This window comes from Strix uralensis, chromosome 3 (genome assembly GCF_047716275.1).
Source record: "Strix uralensis isolate ZFMK-TIS-50842 chromosome 3, bStrUra1, whole genome shotgun sequence".
In the NCBI taxonomy this organism is placed as follows: Eukaryota; Metazoa; Chordata; class Aves; order Strigiformes; family Strigidae; genus Strix; species Strix uralensis.
The window spans coordinates 41,587,171-41,606,433 of record NC_133974.1 but is presented as its reverse complement, the minus strand read 5'-3'; the positions used below and the strand labels follow the sequence as shown (position 1 = coordinate 41,606,433).

The following is a 19,263-nucleotide window of genomic DNA, read 5'->3' as shown; positions in this document are numbered from 1 at the left end:
ATTCATTGTAGGGGTGACTTTTTTTTATAACAAGCTACAACCTGATTGGATTGATGTGTTGAAACTCTTCAGTGTTGTTATTTCTGGTTTGAAATGCGTCCTTGTATTTAATATCACCAGTATTCTCATGTTAGCATTTCAAAGTAGGAGAAACGCCATACATCATCAAACACAGAATGGCAAAACACTTTTTTCTCTGATTGTAACTGTTTATAGATTAGTCTTGACTGCATGAAATGCAGTTGTCTGAACATGTGCATCTGGTATCATCGAGTATCCTTTCATTGCTTTGTCTCGTGTGAAGAAGTCATGTCACACAGGGTGTCTTGCCTCTACACCCAGCAGCTGGGATGAGGTATAGAAAGTATGCACTATTCATGTTGAAATAAACCCCCAAATGTTGGGTGCCCCATTTCCTTGTGCTCTTGCAAAGTACAAGGAAACAGGGCTGTGGCTTTTCATACAAACAAATCTTTCTTGAGTAGAATTCCAAATCTCCAAAATCATACTTTCATAGGACTGGTTATTTTTAATACGTTGGAACACTTTTGAAATGACAACCATTTTCTTGAGGTTTTGAAATCATCGTCAATGGGGACTGGTACTCTAACCTTCTGTTTTTCTTCAGTATTTCTGGTTTGAAAACTAAACCCAAGAATCCCACATACTAGTGGAAGTGGTTTTAACCTATGCTGCCCAAAGCATTCAGATCACAATCTTCCTTTTTGTTGTGGGTGCTATCTTAAGGTAACTATTAATGTAATTTTTTACACCATAGTCAGTAGTGTCTTAGTAACAGAAAGAATTTGTGTGACACATTCATTTCAGTAGCTTGATTTTTGTTTCTAAAATATATTCTTTATATATGGTAGTATTTAAGCAATTGTAATCTAAGTGGAATACTTCGGTTTTTATTCACTTAAAGCAAATGAATAGATTTTTAACCTGCTTTGACTTGATCAGAAAAAGTGCAAATGCAATGAATGTACACATGGTAAGAGGAGGCCTGTTACGCTCATTTGTGCATGGTGCTTTAGACTAGCAAAAAAATTCAGTGTTCACATGTGTACAAGTTAGAAAACATCAGTTGTGTGGGTGAAATGGATGGTTTCAAAAGCAGGAGGTAAGAATTTTTGTTTTCAGACTGGTGAAGTTAAAATACTGGTTTTGTGTACAGATATAAACAAAAAGTTTTGTTTTAGCAGTGCAATGGAAAGCATTCTCCCTTCGCATGCTGAGACAACAAAGTAAAGTTTTGATACTAAATAAGTTTTAGTATGTATTAAAGACAGTTTATGGAAATGTTTTACTATAACTTAAGCCTATTTCTTCAAGAAGTAGTAATAGCAGAAAATAATTCTGTTTTTAAAATAATTTCTTTACAGAAGGCTATTTGATATTAAATGAAAAGATTGCTTCATCTGCAGTGTCTGTAGTGTGCGTTGCCACTGAAGAATGTTTTTAAACCCATGGGTCGTTAGCTAATACAGATTGGTATATCTTAGAACAAATACTAAAATGCTGTAAAATTACAATTAGTGCTATTCCATAGGGTTGTAAGCTATTCTTCTGCATTTCTTTTTTTGTTTGTATTTTCAATATGGAGAGTCTTTCTTTGTGATACCTTATGTTATTCATTGGGAAATTGAAGTCTTATGGAATATTCTTATTTTCTTACTAAAATGTACAGGATGCATACATTCTGAATACTAGAATAATTATATAGAAAAATAGTATTGCACCTGGAAGACTGTCTTTTGTGAAAGCAAGTAGTGCACATGTAATTTCTTGTAGGGCGTTTCAGTATTTTGGACAGTCTATCCTGTGTTTTTAGAGTTCCAGAATGGTGACAACATGGATGAAGAATAAAACTGGGGGAACTAAATAGTTCTTCTAAATTTTCTCAAAACATAATGACTTGTAGTTGTTTATGGAGATACACAGACTGATAGGCATATTCAGAGAAGAATATGGTGCTACAAAGATCCAGTGTTAATGAAATTCAGCTGAAGGAATGTCGTGAAAGAGAGATTAAAGACGAAACCTTGAGCTGTTATTTGGACATTTAGACACTGTGCATGATGGCTACCCTAATAAACAATGAAAAATGACTATGGCAGTTTTTACATTGGACATGATTCTAATTATTTTGTTGTTCTCCAACGATCCAGACTCCATATGCAATTAAACAGATTTCATTAATTATTCTGAATGCTTATGTTGACAGGCGTGACCTTCCTGAATTTAATATTAAGACATCAGTTAGTAGAGATCCATTTATGGAGCCCCTGCTTACTTAATCTGGAGACGAAGCCCCCATCATCAAATATGTCTGAAGCTATTTTGTTAAAGTGTTCTTTAGATGCAGCAGTCTAGTGTTTGGTTATTACAATATTATTTGGCTTGCATACTTTTTTCTTTAATTCTCTCTTTTTGCTTAAAAAAGTATTGCTGTTTCATCGACGTGATTGGACTTAGAGAAAAGCAGATGCTTAACTAATAACTTTATATTGTACCTTCTCAATTAAAATGTCTCATCTCAGTTAATAGCAATATTTGCTCAACTTAGCCAAACCTCTTAAATTTCACCATTGTTAAATACCTGCATTTTATTCCTGCAGTATTAGTTTTCACTAGAGGTTTCATGGTTGAAGCCTTTGTTTGTAGATTGTCTTAACTGACATGTAGTGTCAGTAATTTCATTGAGGGCTTTTACTTTTCTCTAAAGGCTTTTGCTATTCCTAGATTTCAACGGCAGCTGAACTTTCACCCTTCTGGTTTAAGAGCTGTGGTGTTGATGGGTTTTTTGTTCGTTTGTTTTTTAGTGGTAGAACAGTGTATGTTTTCTTGCTTCTTTAGTATTATATTTTTCTACCCATAACTTCAAAAAAAAGTATTTCTCTGAATGAAAGAGCATTACTTATCATCTTACATTGGCTAAATAATGTGAAATTGATTAGTTAAGTTATTTAACAGTGATTCTATAAATTTTTTGGAAATTTACTGGAGAAGTATCTTACACACTTTTGTAAATATGTGGGTTCTGAGTCTGGTTTGGGTCAAAACTCATCCTTTTCCATTCTCTTGGAGCCCTGAGTTCAAAATCTTTTGACTTACTCTTGCTTAGTCTGTCCTGATTTGCAGCATTTGTGCCTCCACCGTGGTCTTGGTTGTTCTGTGCCCGGTTTCCAGAGCCCTTGTTCCGTGAGCATTGGGAACGCACACCTCCTTGTTCTCGCTCCAGCTTTCCTTCCGGAGCATGTTCACTCCAGAGGAAAATGCAGTATGAACAAATACTTCTCCCCTCCTGTTCATAAATGCCTACGTGTAAAGATGTGTACGCTTGCATCTCAGGTTTAGACAAACGAACTTTTAATTTAAAGAGCGTTGAAGCTCATTTAACATTGGTTCTCTTCGGAAAAATAATTTCTTTGTGCCAGCTATTTGTATGTGTGCAAATATTATATGTAACTCCATTCTGGGGAAAAACATCTATAAAATCATATTGCTTTAAATTATTATTATAATTTAAAAAAAAAAAAATCACTCAAGTCTGCAGCTATTCTGACTGGTTTGGTGTGAATTTTTTCCTGTCTATTTATTGGAACAGTTGTCAAACCTCTGGTGTCTTAAAAAGAATTCTAATACTAATCTATTCATAAGGCACAGAAATCCAAAGGGCAAATTTCTCTACTAAAATCGTGCCTTTTGGCTTTGTTGAGGTGGAATGTATGTTGTATGTTAACAGTAGCTACAAGGTATGTACAGCTTTACAAATACCTCCAATTTTGTAGTGCTGTGTTTCCAAAATAATAGTTGCTATCTGAATAAGATAATTGAAAGAGTATGTTCAAGGCATACAGTATGACTCTGTTATCAACTTTGTACTGTAAAGTGATTAACCCAGGTGGTTAGTGGCTAGCTGTATCCCTTGATATGTATCTCATTAATACTCTTTGTAGCAGATGTTTGTTCTAATGAGTGGAGCTGAATGTTCAGACAGGAGTAGGGTTGATAAAGTAATGAGACACCAGTTTTGAAAAAAAGACTGTTACCACTAAGAATAATAAAAAGCTTTAAAATGTCTGTGGAATAATTCAAATTAATATAATCAAACAGGACTAGGTTTTATAATGGTAAAATGTGACCTGAACTAAATGCAAGCTATTAAGGGGTGTAAGTTATTTTCCTACATTTATGTGAGTACCTTTTTATTTTTCACATCTGTACACATGCAGTTTTAAAAAAAATAAGAAATATGATCATAATAATATGGCTGTTCAATTATGGTAAGGCAGCAATTTAAAAAAATGCAGAACAGGTAGTTCTTGCCAAAGGCTATTATATTTGAAAAATATTCATGCAAATTTGATGGCTTGCAGATATCTAAATGCGAACCAGTAGATACCGAATGTAAAGCAGCTCTTTGAGAATTGCTGCTAATTGTCTAAAAGGTGTTTGTAACAAAATAGGAACATCTCTAAGTTTGGTTTTTTTTCATGATTAGCAAATTACATTTTAGAAAAAAGGCCTGTTGCCTAAATACTTCTCATTTTGTTGGTATCATAATACAAAATAAAACCAGTAAATCTACACGTAACTATATGATAAAACTAGTGGCCAAATTTTTGGATTATGTTTATTAATCGAATAATTTTGATTTATCCAATACTTACTATATTATCAAACTTGTGATAGCTTCCAAGGTTTCTTTAGTTTAGCTTTTTGTACAAATTGAAGAAAATACCTGTTTTTGTTAAGAACTTTAAAATTATCAATAGTTGCAGCTTCTTCAGAAACGTATTTGTGACCATTACTTGAAAGAAGTCTACTGGGTGTGTTTTAAGGTAAGTTTTCATGCATGTTGTTAAAATGTAATGAAGACAAGGTAAAAGTTTTTCCCTGAATTTGCATAGCTAAATACTTTTTTCTTTCCCTATTGTTTGTTCCTTTACATGATGAATCTTACATGCATAACTGAGAAGTTGCAGATTCATAATATGAAAAAGTTATCCAGAAGTCATTTGTGGCAAGAGTAACTTGTGAAAAGGTGATGATTGCTAAAGAACAGCTCTAAAAAAATGGAGAAAACTGAGAAACAGATTTTTTGTTTTAGAAATTAAGCAGCCCAAAATTAGGTGGCAAGGAAGAAAAATGGTAGCCTGTCTGTGAAGGATTAAAGAAGAGATAGTTGAATGGGTTCATGAAAAAACTATTATCCATGAGAGACAGGAGGAGGTTAGAGAGAAAGTTGGGATAATAATGTGAACAAAGGACAGAGAAGATTGGAGAGTAGGACTAAACCAATTAAAACACATCTATGCACTTGAGAACTCATTATTAAGAACAAGAGACTGGCTTGTCATGAAAGCAGATCTAGAGAATGGAAAGACTGTCTCCTGGGAGCAAAGATATTAATGTGGAGTTGAACCTGAAGGAGACTCTGTTGGGAATGAAATAGAAGCCATAGATTAATTTTCAGATTGGTACAAATGACATGTCCAGATTCTCATGGATGTGGAATTTTATGCCCAGTAGTGGAAAATGCCTGAAGTGGAGGTTTACACAATTGTGGATTCTTTCCTAATTTAGAGGAGAGGGACAAAAATGTTGGATGGTGAGATTGGACAGATGGCTTCGGAAATGGTGCTAACAGGAAAGTTTAGGGCTGTTAATCGCTAGAAAGCATTTGTGAGTAAAGACCTTTTTCAAGGTATGAATAACCCCTTTCTGGACACCCTACTTTCTGACCCTAGGTGTCTAGTGAATAAGTGAATTATTATATATTGTGTTTTGAGTGTCCTGTCATTTAGTCATGTTTAGAGTTATACAGGATTATGGTCTTGGGGTCAGGAAGGAGCATTTGCCTCCTGATAGGATGGCTTGAAGAACCTGCAGGAGAATCATCTGAGTGCTTTTAAACCACACCTTTCTTTCCTTTCCTTTCCCTTCTCTTCTTCCCACTTATCTTAAGAAATAGACAAATATTTATCAGTTTTGCACCGTTGGTTGGTAATGCTGTGTATCCCTTCCTCTGTGGTTGGGGCACGTTTCTGTGGTCTGAAATTTTAAAGGACTGAAATATTCAGGGTTTGAACATGTACTAAATGGACTTTTCAGGACCAAATCAGTTTTTTTTATAGGAGTGACAAGTTTTACGAACAAGTGGGCTTAATTCAAGTGTTTTGATTCCAAGTCAAATGAGCTTTATTCAAATCATGTGCTTATGTAACAATCAGGAATGGGCAAAACCTCAACTGTTGAGTGGTAATTATACATTGTTCGTGTGTGTAGGACAGCTACTCTTGTTATTATTGTCATTGAATATCTCAAAGTAGTAGTTGTAAGCGTTTTCCTATTATTCCCATGAAGCTGTCAAAATGGGATGGTGTTTAAAGAGAAGACTTGGAACAAAAACCTAAAAGGGTAAAGTGACCGTTGTTATTCCCCTATTCCTAACTCTGCACTGTTTTGTTGCATGTTACGTTTTTAAGGTCTTTGGGTGGGAAATGCAGATTTTGTTTACATGGCATAGTCCCTCATGGTCCTTCTTTATAATTATTTTAACAAGTTCTTTAAGAGAAAATAAGCTCGTCCATTTTTAAACTAGTTCTATAGTTCTACAACTGGAAGAACCTTGGTTTAGGTTCAGCCTGGAATCCACATAGGATTTATTTCCATGTGGGCTTTATTTTGAATAATAATTGGAGATGGCATACATTTTGGCTGGAAATTGAAGTTGTGAAAGTTATTGAAATGGTAGTAATAAAGCTTTTCCTCCCCCTCCAGTCAAGATTAAAAGCTATAAATAGCTTTTATAGACTACAGTAGTGATCAGTTGTTAGGAACCTGCAGTTTAGCTTTTAAGTGTATAATGATAACATAATGTCAAGCTTCTGCAAAAGTATGTAATGGTCACATATGATTCTGGATTATAATGTATAAACTACCTTTCTGATAATTGCTGAGAAGAGCAATTCATAGATGTTAACCACTCTAAACAGCATTTCTCTTAATTTTCTGAAAAAGCAGATGCTCAATTCATTGTTTTATTTCATGTGTTTAGGTAGGAGGGGAAGAGAGGATGGGATGGGGAGGCAGGAATGATGTGTTTTGAGACTAGAAAGTTGAGGTTTTAGTAGCTCAGATGTAAGTCTTTGTTCACTCTATATCTTAATAATTATCCCTTCTAGTTGTGTTGGGCAATAAATTTAGGATTACAAGATTGATACCAGCCAGTTTCCCACAGCATTAGAACCCATGAATATTGCATGCTTACTTTTTATTTGAGGGTGCAAAAAAAACCCTTTAAGCTGAGGTAAGATGAAAGGCACTTTCTGCATATTTAGCGTATCCCCTATCTCAAGGTAAAGACACTCTAGCTCAGGGTGAAGAAGGTCTAGCACAAGGTGGCCCCATCATTTCCACCTGTTGACATGTTGTCAAAGGGCATGTCATCTTTTTCTCCTTTTTTACCTATTGTACAATGAATGGGAGCATGCCTAGACTTTGGTTCACAGACTGACAGCAGAAAATGAGTTGTCAGATTTTGATAGCCAGCCTCATGGGTGTCCCTGGCTAACTCATTGGTTCTGTTTAACTATATCGATTATGAACCAGGAGAGGTCTCTCTTGATTGAGAGACTGTAGGTCAAACGAGGCAGCACAGAGTGTCGTAAGGAGTTAGACTAATATCTGGAACTATTGGGTATAAATATTGTTACTCCTGAGAAGTTCCCAGAAGGCAGTAGTATTTAAAGTAGGGATGTATATTATAGACCAGGTCTGTTGGGCTAGGTTGAAACTGTTTTTAATCTTAATGCTGCATTTGGAGTGGGTGGTTTGGGGTGGGGTTTTTTTTGGGGGGGGTGTGGTGGTGCTGGTGGTGCTGGTGTATTTATGTATTTATTTATTACAAAGGCACATCCGTATCACTTTGCTTCTTCTCACCTCTCCCAAAGTCTGATTTTAATTTGACTCAGTGTGGAAGAATAAATGAATAAATAGGTGTGACAGAACATGTCATCCTCAGTCTGGATCCAGACTGACTCAAATGGCCAAGGAAGGCATTCTTACTGAAGGGTGTGGTTTCTCATTTATATGTACCTGCAACACTGTCAAGACTGAAAGACTGAAAAGAAGTGGTAGAATGAAGCTGTTGTTTTTGTGTCCCTTTCTTAACTTGTTAAGGAGCACTGCTGGTATGATACCATACAGAAGGTATATTTTGTGAAGTAGCAGGCTTGATGCTTCACAGTTTTGAAGCCTTTTGACAGCTCACAAAGTTTTACGGTCGCAATTCTGAGCTCTTTGAAAAGTACCACTTAACTAATTATTCGTATATAACTATTTGAATATTTGGACAGATTGTCTTCTAAGCAAGCTCTTTTGTTTATTTATAAATAGTTAATGCATTAAAATGCTTATTATGTAACTTGTGCTATGAATACTAATCTGAGAGTATTCAACTGTAGTCCTAAAATGTTCTAATTAGATGAAGATAAATGGTGTGCCTGCGTGTGTACCTGATGTTCAAGCGACAAGTATCAGTGATTACTGGTTTATTTATTTATTTATTTTCCTTTCTCCCAGACCACTTTTAATAGTGGAACAGCATGTCCTGTGCTGCTGGTTCTCTTGGGGGGATTACAGGCGCATCCATGAAGTGTAATGACTTAAGCTTATTCAGGGAAGAATGGCAGTCGATTTGTAAAATTTAACTACACAAATATCTAGGGCAGCCCTTTTCCTTGGAGCTGATCTGTGAGCACAAATGGCAGTTGTGCTCTTCTGTGGCTTGTGCCTGTGCTGTAGACAGAAATGACCTAGCATAGGTTCTGGCGTAAATCAGTCCAAAGTTAAGGGAATCTCCTTTTTTTCAAAGCTGTGATATTCTTTTCTTGACTGCTATGTTATGGGCCTCCATGAGAGATGTTACGGTTCTCTTCTTGGGGAAAGAAGGAATGTAACTACTTGTCATCTCATGCTAAATTAATTTGTTTTTTTCTTTCTTATACCATTGTGTAACTGTTGCTTTGCTTTTTTTTTTTTTTTTTTTTTTTTTGAGCCCATTGCTCCAGGCATGAATTCCCTTCTAAATCTCCAAGATACTTTGAGACTAAAATTTGTGGATGAGGGATGGAGTCAAGCAAGTTCAAGCAAACTTGAAGCTCAATATCTGCAATAAATAATAATAATAAATTATAAGAGAATTCAGTAGTTCAGTCAAACTTGAGATATAATTTGTTCCATTAATCTTACAGCTTTCAGAAAAAGTAATCAGAACATCATACTGTACAGTTGTTTTCCAATAGTGTTTCTCCCTCTAATGTAGAAATATACTTTAATATGTACTTAACCACTTAGTATCATTAAAATTTGGGTGGAACAAAGAGAATCTCATATTTAAAATAAATCTGTTAGTATCCAGATTCTGTTACTGGGTCATATGTTTTCTAGCTAGTTAATTCTTCCTTTGTTTTACACCAGATATGTCATAATGCACTGTAAGAACTCTTCAGTATATAGTAGTTGTAGATTAATTTACCCTTTGTTGGAGGTCAAGTAATGATAACAAAGCGACTTCAAATTTAACCCATAAGTTTTAATATCCTTTTAGAAATAAAGAAACAAAATCCCCACAGCACTATATTTTAATTAAAACCCTGGAAGGCAGTCAAGAAAAACACTGTAACTGGATAGTGTTTTTTAACCTTGCTAAATTCTTGGTTTTACCAGCTCTGTTGCAGAGTTTCACAATCTGATAATGTTTAGATAGAAAGTGTGTTTTGGTTTTGAACATTGGTTTTGAATTTGCCATCTGTTAAATTAATTAAAGGCATCTTTATCCTTGATTTATGAAACAAGAAAAACTGAAGCTTGAACTCAGTCTAAACTAGGATACTTTATTAGGAGAAATGATACCAGTTTCCAACTACTTAGGCATTTTTTCATGCTCGATGGTATTACTGTTATCTCCTTTATGCAGAAACTGACTTCCCTGTTAATGCTCATGCACATAGTATCCCAGGTGAGGGAATACCAATAAATTCTATAATGATGCAATGTTATTTCTGTATTATGCACCATCCTATTAGTTATGTGACCTAATGATTTGTTTGCTGGGTTTTTTTGACTGCAGATGCATTCCTGTCCTCTCATTGACCTCTAAAAAGTAGCTGCTATATTAGCTTTCTCAGCCGAGTTAATTTAGAATATTGTAAGGTGGGAAGTCTGGTCATATTCTCTCTCTTCCTGTCTGTGTCTTGGTACCTTTTGGATATCAAAACTTGCATTGTTTGCTCCTGTAGTTTGGGACATTCTGAAGATTTCTGTAGTAAATGTCATCTGCAGATTCACTGCCTCAATTTTGATGATTTTCAGGGTCATGACAGTCACAAAAAAAATTTCTCTGGACCTTGGATTGTCAAGGGGAGCAAATGAAAAGGGAAACTTGCATTAAGTTTAAAGGAGAGTGGTGGCAAGCAGAAACAAGGAAAAAGAATATCGTGTTGAATGAGAGAACAGTGGAGGAAACTGATGAGTAGTAAAGATTATGGAGACGTGTATAAGCTGTGGGGTATCTGTTACCCTGCAGTGGTAACTTGTGCAAATGCAGGGAATACCACCTTCATGAATTTTGCGGAAATGAAGTTCTGTGTTCTCAAATAAGCAGGATAAATTGATGAATATCAATTCATCAATACCTGGAGGTATTTGAAAGACTAGATGTGTAAATGTGGCACTTAGGGACATTGTCAAGTCCACCACTAAACCGTGTTAGGTTAACGGTTGGACTCGATGATCTTAAAGGTCTTTTGCAATGTAAATGATTCTATGATTCTTTGAATATCAAAATTAAGCATAGCCCTTTCATTGTGATACGAGGTGATCAATAAGACAAGAAAATTGCTTTTTTTTTTCCATACTAGTATCAAGTCAGGGTAGCAGTAGCTTGAACAAGTGATTCAGAACGTGAAGCTGGATATTGGTAACCTTCTAATTTCTCATGAAATTAGACGTTGGTGTAGCAGATATGCTAGAATAACTTTCTTGACTGTAGTGTGAGTATCGGAAAGCATTCCTTGTTTAGGAAAGATGCAAAGTAAAGTTTGAGGGATAGCATTTGATATTCATAATAGCTGAAGGATGAAAAAATGTTACGGAGTTCAAGTTTTTAAAAAATCGCTACAGGATTATTAAGGTAAACTTCTGGGTTACTGCTGAATCTGCTGCAGATACTCAATCTGATCAGAGTTGTTACTATGAACATACTAATGCAAGTTGAGTGTCTAGATCTCCATTGATATAATAAGAGTTTAGCCTACACAGTTATTAAAGCCGAGGGAACTATTAATTTCACCCTAAAGTAGACACCTTACAATGATGAAACTTAATCGGAAGCCGAGTTCTACCCTCTTTCGAGGGTGGAGAATTGGTGGAGGATTTTGACCAGTGACAAATCCAGGTGCTTCAGAACGTAGTAAGAGATACATGAGAAACATTTACTTACTAAACAGCGGGCTAGTAACACAGTATTTTAATATTGAGGGGAAAAAAAAAATCTTGATTGTAGAAGATAAGTTTAGGTCATTGATGAAAAGGCTTTGTTTTAAACTTAGAACATTATGATTGTAATGAGGAGATGTAAAAATAGATCAGTAATGCAGGTTCTCTTTCAAAAATGATAGATTTGGATCAATTAAGGGAAATAGCTAATGGAATCAGAAGGACTGAGGAACACAGTCGGCAGTATAGATGAGGAATGGCATTTCCTCCGAGTTCAACCATTTTGGTAGGAGTTTGAATGTAAAGGGAATACAGTCTTTTTTGACACAGGAGTAGTGGTAGGTCTCACACTTCTGGACTTTGACTATAGAAACTGAGGCTAATGAAGATTGCTAAAATTGTAAGATAGGTAAGGAATAGATCGAAAGAAAATGGCAGTGGATTGTTTAGGAAGCAAATATATAGAAAGCCACAAGTGGAGATCCTGAATATTAATTTTATATTGTCATTAAGAATTTTGAAATGGAAAACAAGTATGTTCTGACAAACAAATGAGGGAGACAAGCCACTGAATTCACTGAGGAGCAGAATAATAAAACTGGAAGGATATTTAGTTGTAGAAAATGCAAGGCAATGAATAAGAAATATTGGAGCTGGAGGCTCTTAATTGGAAATGACTGTCAGTCAGAATCTAAAGGGGGTTTTTTTGGTTTAAAATACTGGGGAGACTGTTGATGGCAGAATTTAACCTAGAAGTATGCAAGAGAAATATAAAGTGTTAGTATATTCAGAGCAGACTAACTTCCAAGGGTCTGTGTGTGTCTTTTAAAAAAATTTTATTTAGAATTTTACATAATTCTACAGCTTCTTATGTGTAGCAGTGTTTCTTGCTGGCTCATATGGAAATGAAAACACATGTAAAAGTTTGAAAATGGTATTTGTGACAGAGCTGTCACTGTGCTGATTGAAAAGACATTGTTTTCCTTTTGTTTATACACTGATAATAATGAGTCTTCACACAACTTCCTATGTTAGTGTCCCTGTATCCAGGCTTTATCATCCTTCAGGAGACGTAGTTTGAAGCAGCAACCATTGCCAGCAGCAATTAATATAAGAGAAGAAAGCAAGCTGAGCCTTCCCCATTTATTGGGACTTTTGGGTGTATTGCTCCATCTGCCACAGGCCAACTTCAAACTCGTCTAATTTAAACTGTTACTCTAGTTCCAGCACAGTCTGGATTCAGGCCAGGACATGAAGCTGCAGTGGCTTAGTGACACAGATAGATGATCTCCTGCTGTCAGTGGATAGAGGGCAGTCATTAATATTCATTCTCCTGGCCTTTTCTACAGTGTTTGATGCATCTGGCCAGAAGTTGATGCTGTCTTGCCAGGAGGGAATGGCAGGGTCCAAAGTAAAGTGCTCAAGTGGCTTGGCCTCATCCTGGGTGATCGATCTATGGAGTGGTGACATGCTCATGATTTTGAAGTGTTGCCAATCATAAAAGGAAATTAAGAAATTGAAAATGATATCTGCAACAGGATTTCGTTGTTGCCTCTGCGTCAGCGAACATATTAGTGATGCTAATTGCTATTCTGAGTTGGGTAATGCTTATTTGTGTGGGAGGGCAGCGCTTTCACAAGACTGAATTCTAGGCTGTGTAATGAACTCCCCTGGGAATGGAGAGCTGCTGTGTATTTTGCACTTAGAGTTGATGATGGAATTTCTTACATTTTGCATTCTTTAATATGATAATACAGACACAAGCATATTTTAAAAGAGAGAAAAAAAAAAGCAATGATGACGATACTGTGTCAAAATAAATAATCTTCTTTGATATAACCCATTTAAAGAAATACTGTGAGGCAAAGAAGGCTCCTACAGGAGCTGAATTTTTAAGCTTCCTTTAAAAAAATATTTCTAACCCATTTGCTACTTGTAGATTTTTTCAGAAAATTAATTTTGTGTTGAACTTGAACTTGGAAGATGAGGTCTCAGTTTGAGGAAGCTGTGCTATGTTTTTTTATTATACTTAAGATTTTAAAAGTCTTATAAAGTACAAAATCAACATATGTAACCTTACTGCTGGGATAGTTGCTGGGATTTTGGCTGAGGGAAATAAGTTAAACATAGGTAAGGCGTATCATAGAATTGAAGTCAGTGGCAAAACTTCTGGAACTTCTAGATCAATTTCACCATAAATGTGTTTTGGCAAGCGCTATGCTGAATGTGAGGTGCTGTGTTTTGGAGTGTTTTCAAAGCCAATTTTGTGAATCCTAATAAGCTGGGAAAGAGAATAGAGGCTGCATGCTCTGGTGGGTGCATTATTGGATTTGGAGCTTGGGAGACACAGTTCTGTTCTTGTTCCTGACTGTGAATGACTGTAGGTTGAGGGAGACCAAGTAATTTTCCTTATTTTGCCTTAAATAATATTTTCCTGTAGTGTACTTTCAAATTTAATGGTGAAAACCACTGAACATCCACATAGAGGAAATACCTTGGTTTTAACTTAACATTTTCAATGTAGCTCAAGTCAACTTCAGAACTTAAAAAAATAAAACAAAACAAACAAACAAACAAAACTCCCAAACCCCAACAAAAACCTACCACCAACCCCAAGCAAGCTAAACTAAAAATGGAAGTTTAATAAAATCATTCTTCTAGCATGTATTTTGGGCCCAACTGATGTGGACTGCAAGAACAGGATACATGTGGAGGCAAATGAGCCTTTGAATCAGTTGTCTTTATTTGGATATGCTAAAAATAATTGATTTCCAAAGAGAAAACTTTTCAAGATGGTATTTGGGGGTTGACATTTTTTAAAGTTTAAAGATTAAAGTTATTAATACTCTGGTAGGTGATTTGAAGATGTGCTTGTCTAATGCCAAGAGCTGTAACTCTTTGCTAATGTGATTTTCATCCCGTTTCCTGAATTATCGTGTTAATACTGATGTCCAATTAGAATTAATAACAGACCTTGCCTCGGGACCAGAAGTGGATGAAAAGTAGCTTCTAATGAAACTTCAGATTTTAACATTTCTGTCACTAGATATTTTATCTGCTTGTGAGATTAATCTGTGTGGACACCATGACCCTTTTTTCTTTAACTCGCTCATCAGAACTGTTGTTGCAATGGAAACTGGCTGTTTTGTAGGGGTTGGATTGGCAGTTTGAAGAGATGATATTTGTTGTTCAGACACAATTCTCAGCTTTCATGTACAGTTATCAAAGGTGAACAAGCAGTTCTGTTACTGCTCTTATTGCTGCACCACTCTTGCTCTTTTATTCACTTGTCTAGTTTTAAATTCAGATTGAGCCATCTGATACAGGACCTTGTCATCTTGTGTACTTGCACAGAATCTAATACAATGGGGTCTGGTTACTAATTAGAGCTTTTGGGTGCTCACACCATAGAGATAATTAGTAATAAATGTACAGCTGTAATAGCAAGTAGTGTTCACAGTATGCAATACAATGCATGACAGTTAAGCTCCTATGTGCTGTTTTAGTTCCTGTTGAATATATTTGAGAAATCATCGTTCTTCCTTCTTTGCCGATGTGGTATTGCCAGAGGCATGCTCTCTATCTGGTGTAAGTGCTTATGCTGCTAATACCTTAATTAACTACTTAAAATATAACTGGTCAGGGCACATCCAAATAATATTCAGAAAAGATCAGCAGTCTACAAGATTTCTCCAGGAAACCTTGAAGTGTCATCTAGAGAAGACATAAAGCTTGATGTTAAGCACATGAACTTAAAACTTTTTGAGTTAAACAAACAAACAAACAAACAACCCCAACCAACCAGCCAAAACCCCTCATTAATTAATAAATTCAGTTTCACCAAAACCTTGGCATGGTTGTGTATCTCTTTTGCTTCTTGCACATTTTCATTTATCAGCTGCTCATAGAATGCTTCTGGTTGTACCTGTGAGTTAGAATTTATGGTATAAACATCTAACAGTGACAAATATTAAAAAGAGAAAGAGAGAAATCATGGAAGAAGAGTTAGTGCTGTGGGTTGCAAAAGAAGGTAACTCGTAGCTAGTGGTTGGTGGGTTATCCAGCTATCAACTCTTAAGTCAATTTCCATAGATTTTGTTTTGAGTGAAAAATCTAGAGAAGGTGGTGGTGTGTTAGGCTTAGTTTTGATGTCAGGTAACAGATTTTGGTGAAATCTTGTGTGTTTAAACCTGTAGCTGAAAACAAAGCAAAAAACCTGTTTGTGTTATTTTGGGTTTTTTTTTTCGAAAGCAGTTGGAAGATATCTTATTGCACCACATTTGTAATGATGATTCAAGTATGGTGTTTTTAAGTGCTAGATCTCTTGAGGCATTAGATGCTATTTTGTCATTGAAGCAAGTTACAAATGAAAGCATGTACTTAAAACAGCAGTGAATATGGGAGTGCAGGGATGGCCAATTAAGCTTACTTATAAAATTAAAAGTTGTGTGCATAAGTTTTGGTTTTTTTCTATTACTTACACACTTCTTCTTCCCTCCCCATACTTTCTTTAATTTTTGAGAAAAACACAACATGCTCTTTCTAATTAGTTTTAGTTTTGAATGAATTTACATGGTTTGAAAAATTAATGTTGTCTGTAGATTATTACTGCGTCTGAAGTACTGGCTCCAAGTTATCTAGTTGAATGTATACTGAATTATTTTTTCCATAAAAGCATCTCATGTGCAGCTTCCAGCTCTCCTAATGTTGCATTGATTTAATCTACTCCTCTCCCTCTCCCCCCTTGAGGTTTTCTGCTCATATATGTCTTTTTTTTTTTTTTTTCAACTGATACATAAGTAGTTGAAGTACTCATCTTGTGTGTGGAGAAACATTAGTTGAGCTGATCTATAGTGAATTATGATTATAGTCATAATACTGAAAGAAAGTGTTTAAGCTGCATGGGTGGTACTGTGTTTCTGTAGTCACATCTACTGATTTCTAAAGGCCAGATCTGTGCAGACAACAGGGCAGCTGCCTGCAGGGTTTCTGGGGGATGCTCGCTGCTTTGCTTTGACAGCAGAGATTCTGTGGGCATTACTTTGAAGAGCAATGGTGAATTTTAGGAAAGAGTACTGATACTTGTTATTTCTTCATGACCAGGATTTATGAAGGAGAAATAGATGAATTATGAAAAGTACAGGTTTTTTTTTCCCCCCAACATAGGTCCAAAGACTTTTACAAGTGTGAAAAGTTCTTTGCCGAATGAGTCTTCAAAATATGCTTGCTTGCTTTCAAAATACTCTGGTGTGGATGGTGAAAGTCCTGTAATCTTTTACTTCTAATCAAGTGTTTCCCTATTATGTGCTGTCAAAGAAACTGTACTGCAATCCAAATGGGTTAGTTGCTCTGGGAAGATTTGTGTTCGTTCCCTATTTATATCCGAGGGTATTCAAGAACATAAATGTTGTGAACTTTTAGAACAATTAACTATCTTGACAACTGGTAGTGCTCCTATTTTCTCTTTTTGGATTTCTGTGATTTTTGACTTTTCTCAGTAGAACTTTTGTAATAACACTTGTGTTTTTAGCATGTCTGGGTGCAAGGTGAAATGAAAGGATCAGTGAAAGAAAGCTGAGCTTAGGGTCATGCTCTCAGTTTTGGTGTGGACCACCAATATGGTTATGGCATGATCAGGCATAAGTTCAATTATAGAAGCTCAAGTGGTTATTAGTAAAACTGACATAACTGAGGTTTGACTGAGACACCGAACATGGACTTACTTTTGAATCGTCATGTCAGCTTTGTCTCTTGTATGCTTATTTTTTCCACTGCTTTTAAGCTGTGGTGTTTCCTGTCTGATCATTCACTCACATCTTGATAATTATATTGTTCTTTTCACTGGTCTTACTAAGTGCAATCACATCTTGTTGGTTCCAAAAAAGCACTTTTCCGGTCTTTTTTGCTCTGCCAACCTTCTGAGCCCCACAACAGTTTCTATCTTCCTTTACCATATCAGAATCAAGCTGCTAGTCTTCGCTTCCAGCTGGTTGTGGTATACGCTCAGCACCTTTATTAGTTCTCATTCACTGCCAAGATGTTGACTTGTTGTATCTGGCATTTGATACAGCTTTCTTCACTTTATTTTCTGCAGTCAGAAGGTGCACTCTCCTAGGCTGCTGCACAAGTTTGAGAAGACCTTTGTTTGTGCAGCTGCCTTGTTATTATTCCTGAAACTCTACTTTAGTATTCTGGTTGCAAAGATCAAAGAAAACTTTACAAAGGTAACTCAGGTGTGTTATACCTGTTGCGCTGTTTAGCATCTCTTGTGGTTTTTTGTCTTTTTCACTACTTCTTTTCTTTCTGCTTGTTCACTCTCTTTTCTTGTATCCAGAGTGTTACCTCTGTATAGCAATCTTCTGTGGGATTAGCACAGAGAGGTCTAATTTAATGACTTGGTCTCCCAAGTACTGTCATAATGTAAAGAAATTTTTAGAAAATTTGGGTGCCTGCAACTGAATCAAGCTCACAAGTTGCTGGTGATAGTGTAGTAAGTCTTGGGTTTTTCTTTGTGTAAGAGGATTGTACGTTGGCTAAATTTGTCAATGTTTTAATGAAAAGTGGCTCAATAGTTAGCTGGGACTTTGCAGTACTGCAGTGTTAGATAACGGATGATAGACAGGAAGGGTGTTTCCATTGAATGAAACTCTGAAGATTTATACCAGGCAAAGTTCTGGTCCACTTAATAAAGGAAAAACTGGAATAAAAGATCTTTGGGCTGAATCTAACTGAATTAGCCACATGTATTTCTTACAGCATTAAAACCTCTGTTATTTTTAATATTCAGGCATCACTTTATCTGGACACAACAACATTTTTTTTAATACAAATATATATATTCTGAACTTTTCTCTTTGAAATATTTTCTTTGTGATAAGTGCATTGAACTAAATTATCTGCTTTCCTGAAGCAATAGATTTAAACTTTAACTGTAAAAAAAAATTCTAAAATGCTTTTTTTATGATGTTTATCATGATTTTTTTTTAGCACTTAGTATAAATTAAAATAGTAGCGGTCTAGAGGGTATACCTTTAAGTATAATATCTTAACATTGCCTTTGCAGGTACATGATGTTGATTGATGGGAAGAATGAAGTTTTTATGATTGATAGAGACAATTCGATTTTTCATGTATCTAATCTGGAATTTCCGTTTCGCAAAGATCTTCGCACACATCTGACAAACACTCTTCTGGATGGGGTAAGGAGCATACTGTATAATTATTGTAATAATACAGTACAATTTGCTTCCGTTCAGAAACGGGGCAAAATTTCTAGGCCTGGATCAGTGATTCATGGGATTTCAGGAGTAATAGATTCAGTCACTGGCTGAATGTGGGAATCACACTTCATAAGTCATTTCTTATCTACAGAGTAGCAGTGATGATTGCTCTGGGGGGGAGCTGTTTGTCTTTGCAATAAATGAAGGTATTGAGATGACATTCTCTGAATATGAGAAAAGGCTTGAAGAGAATCTAAAGAAATGATTGCAGATCCTCATCTCTTGTTATAGCTTTATATTTTGATACAGTAAACATGGTCAGTTTGATCCAGTTAATGTCAATATTTCTAAAATTTGGTAAAATTTTCATCAACTTTTGACAGACTTGTGAAGTGATGTCTTTGCTTTTGTCACTTTTATTTTCAGCTGATCTAAATTACTGACTGATTTAGAAATGGCTTAGTTATATTTGTTTAAAACATTTCTAAGTTGTCTTTCTAATTTAAATTATGTAAACTTGCCAATGAACTTTTTA

At 35.7% G+C, this 19,263-nt stretch overlaps 1 protein-coding gene across 1 annotated transcript in view; it reads left to right on the top strand.

Moving 5' to 3' along the window:
- RNGTT (RNA guanylyltransferase and 5'-phosphatase) overlaps positions 1-19,263 on the top strand; it is a 195,492-nt gene that overhangs the window by 31,930 nt on the left and 144,299 nt on the right. The window contains exon 9 of the mRNA XM_074862047.1: positions 18,572-18,707. Coding sequence (XP_074718148.1) covers positions 18,572-18,707 — 136 coding nt within the window. The remainder of the gene's footprint in view (positions 1-18,571; positions 18,708-19,263) is intronic.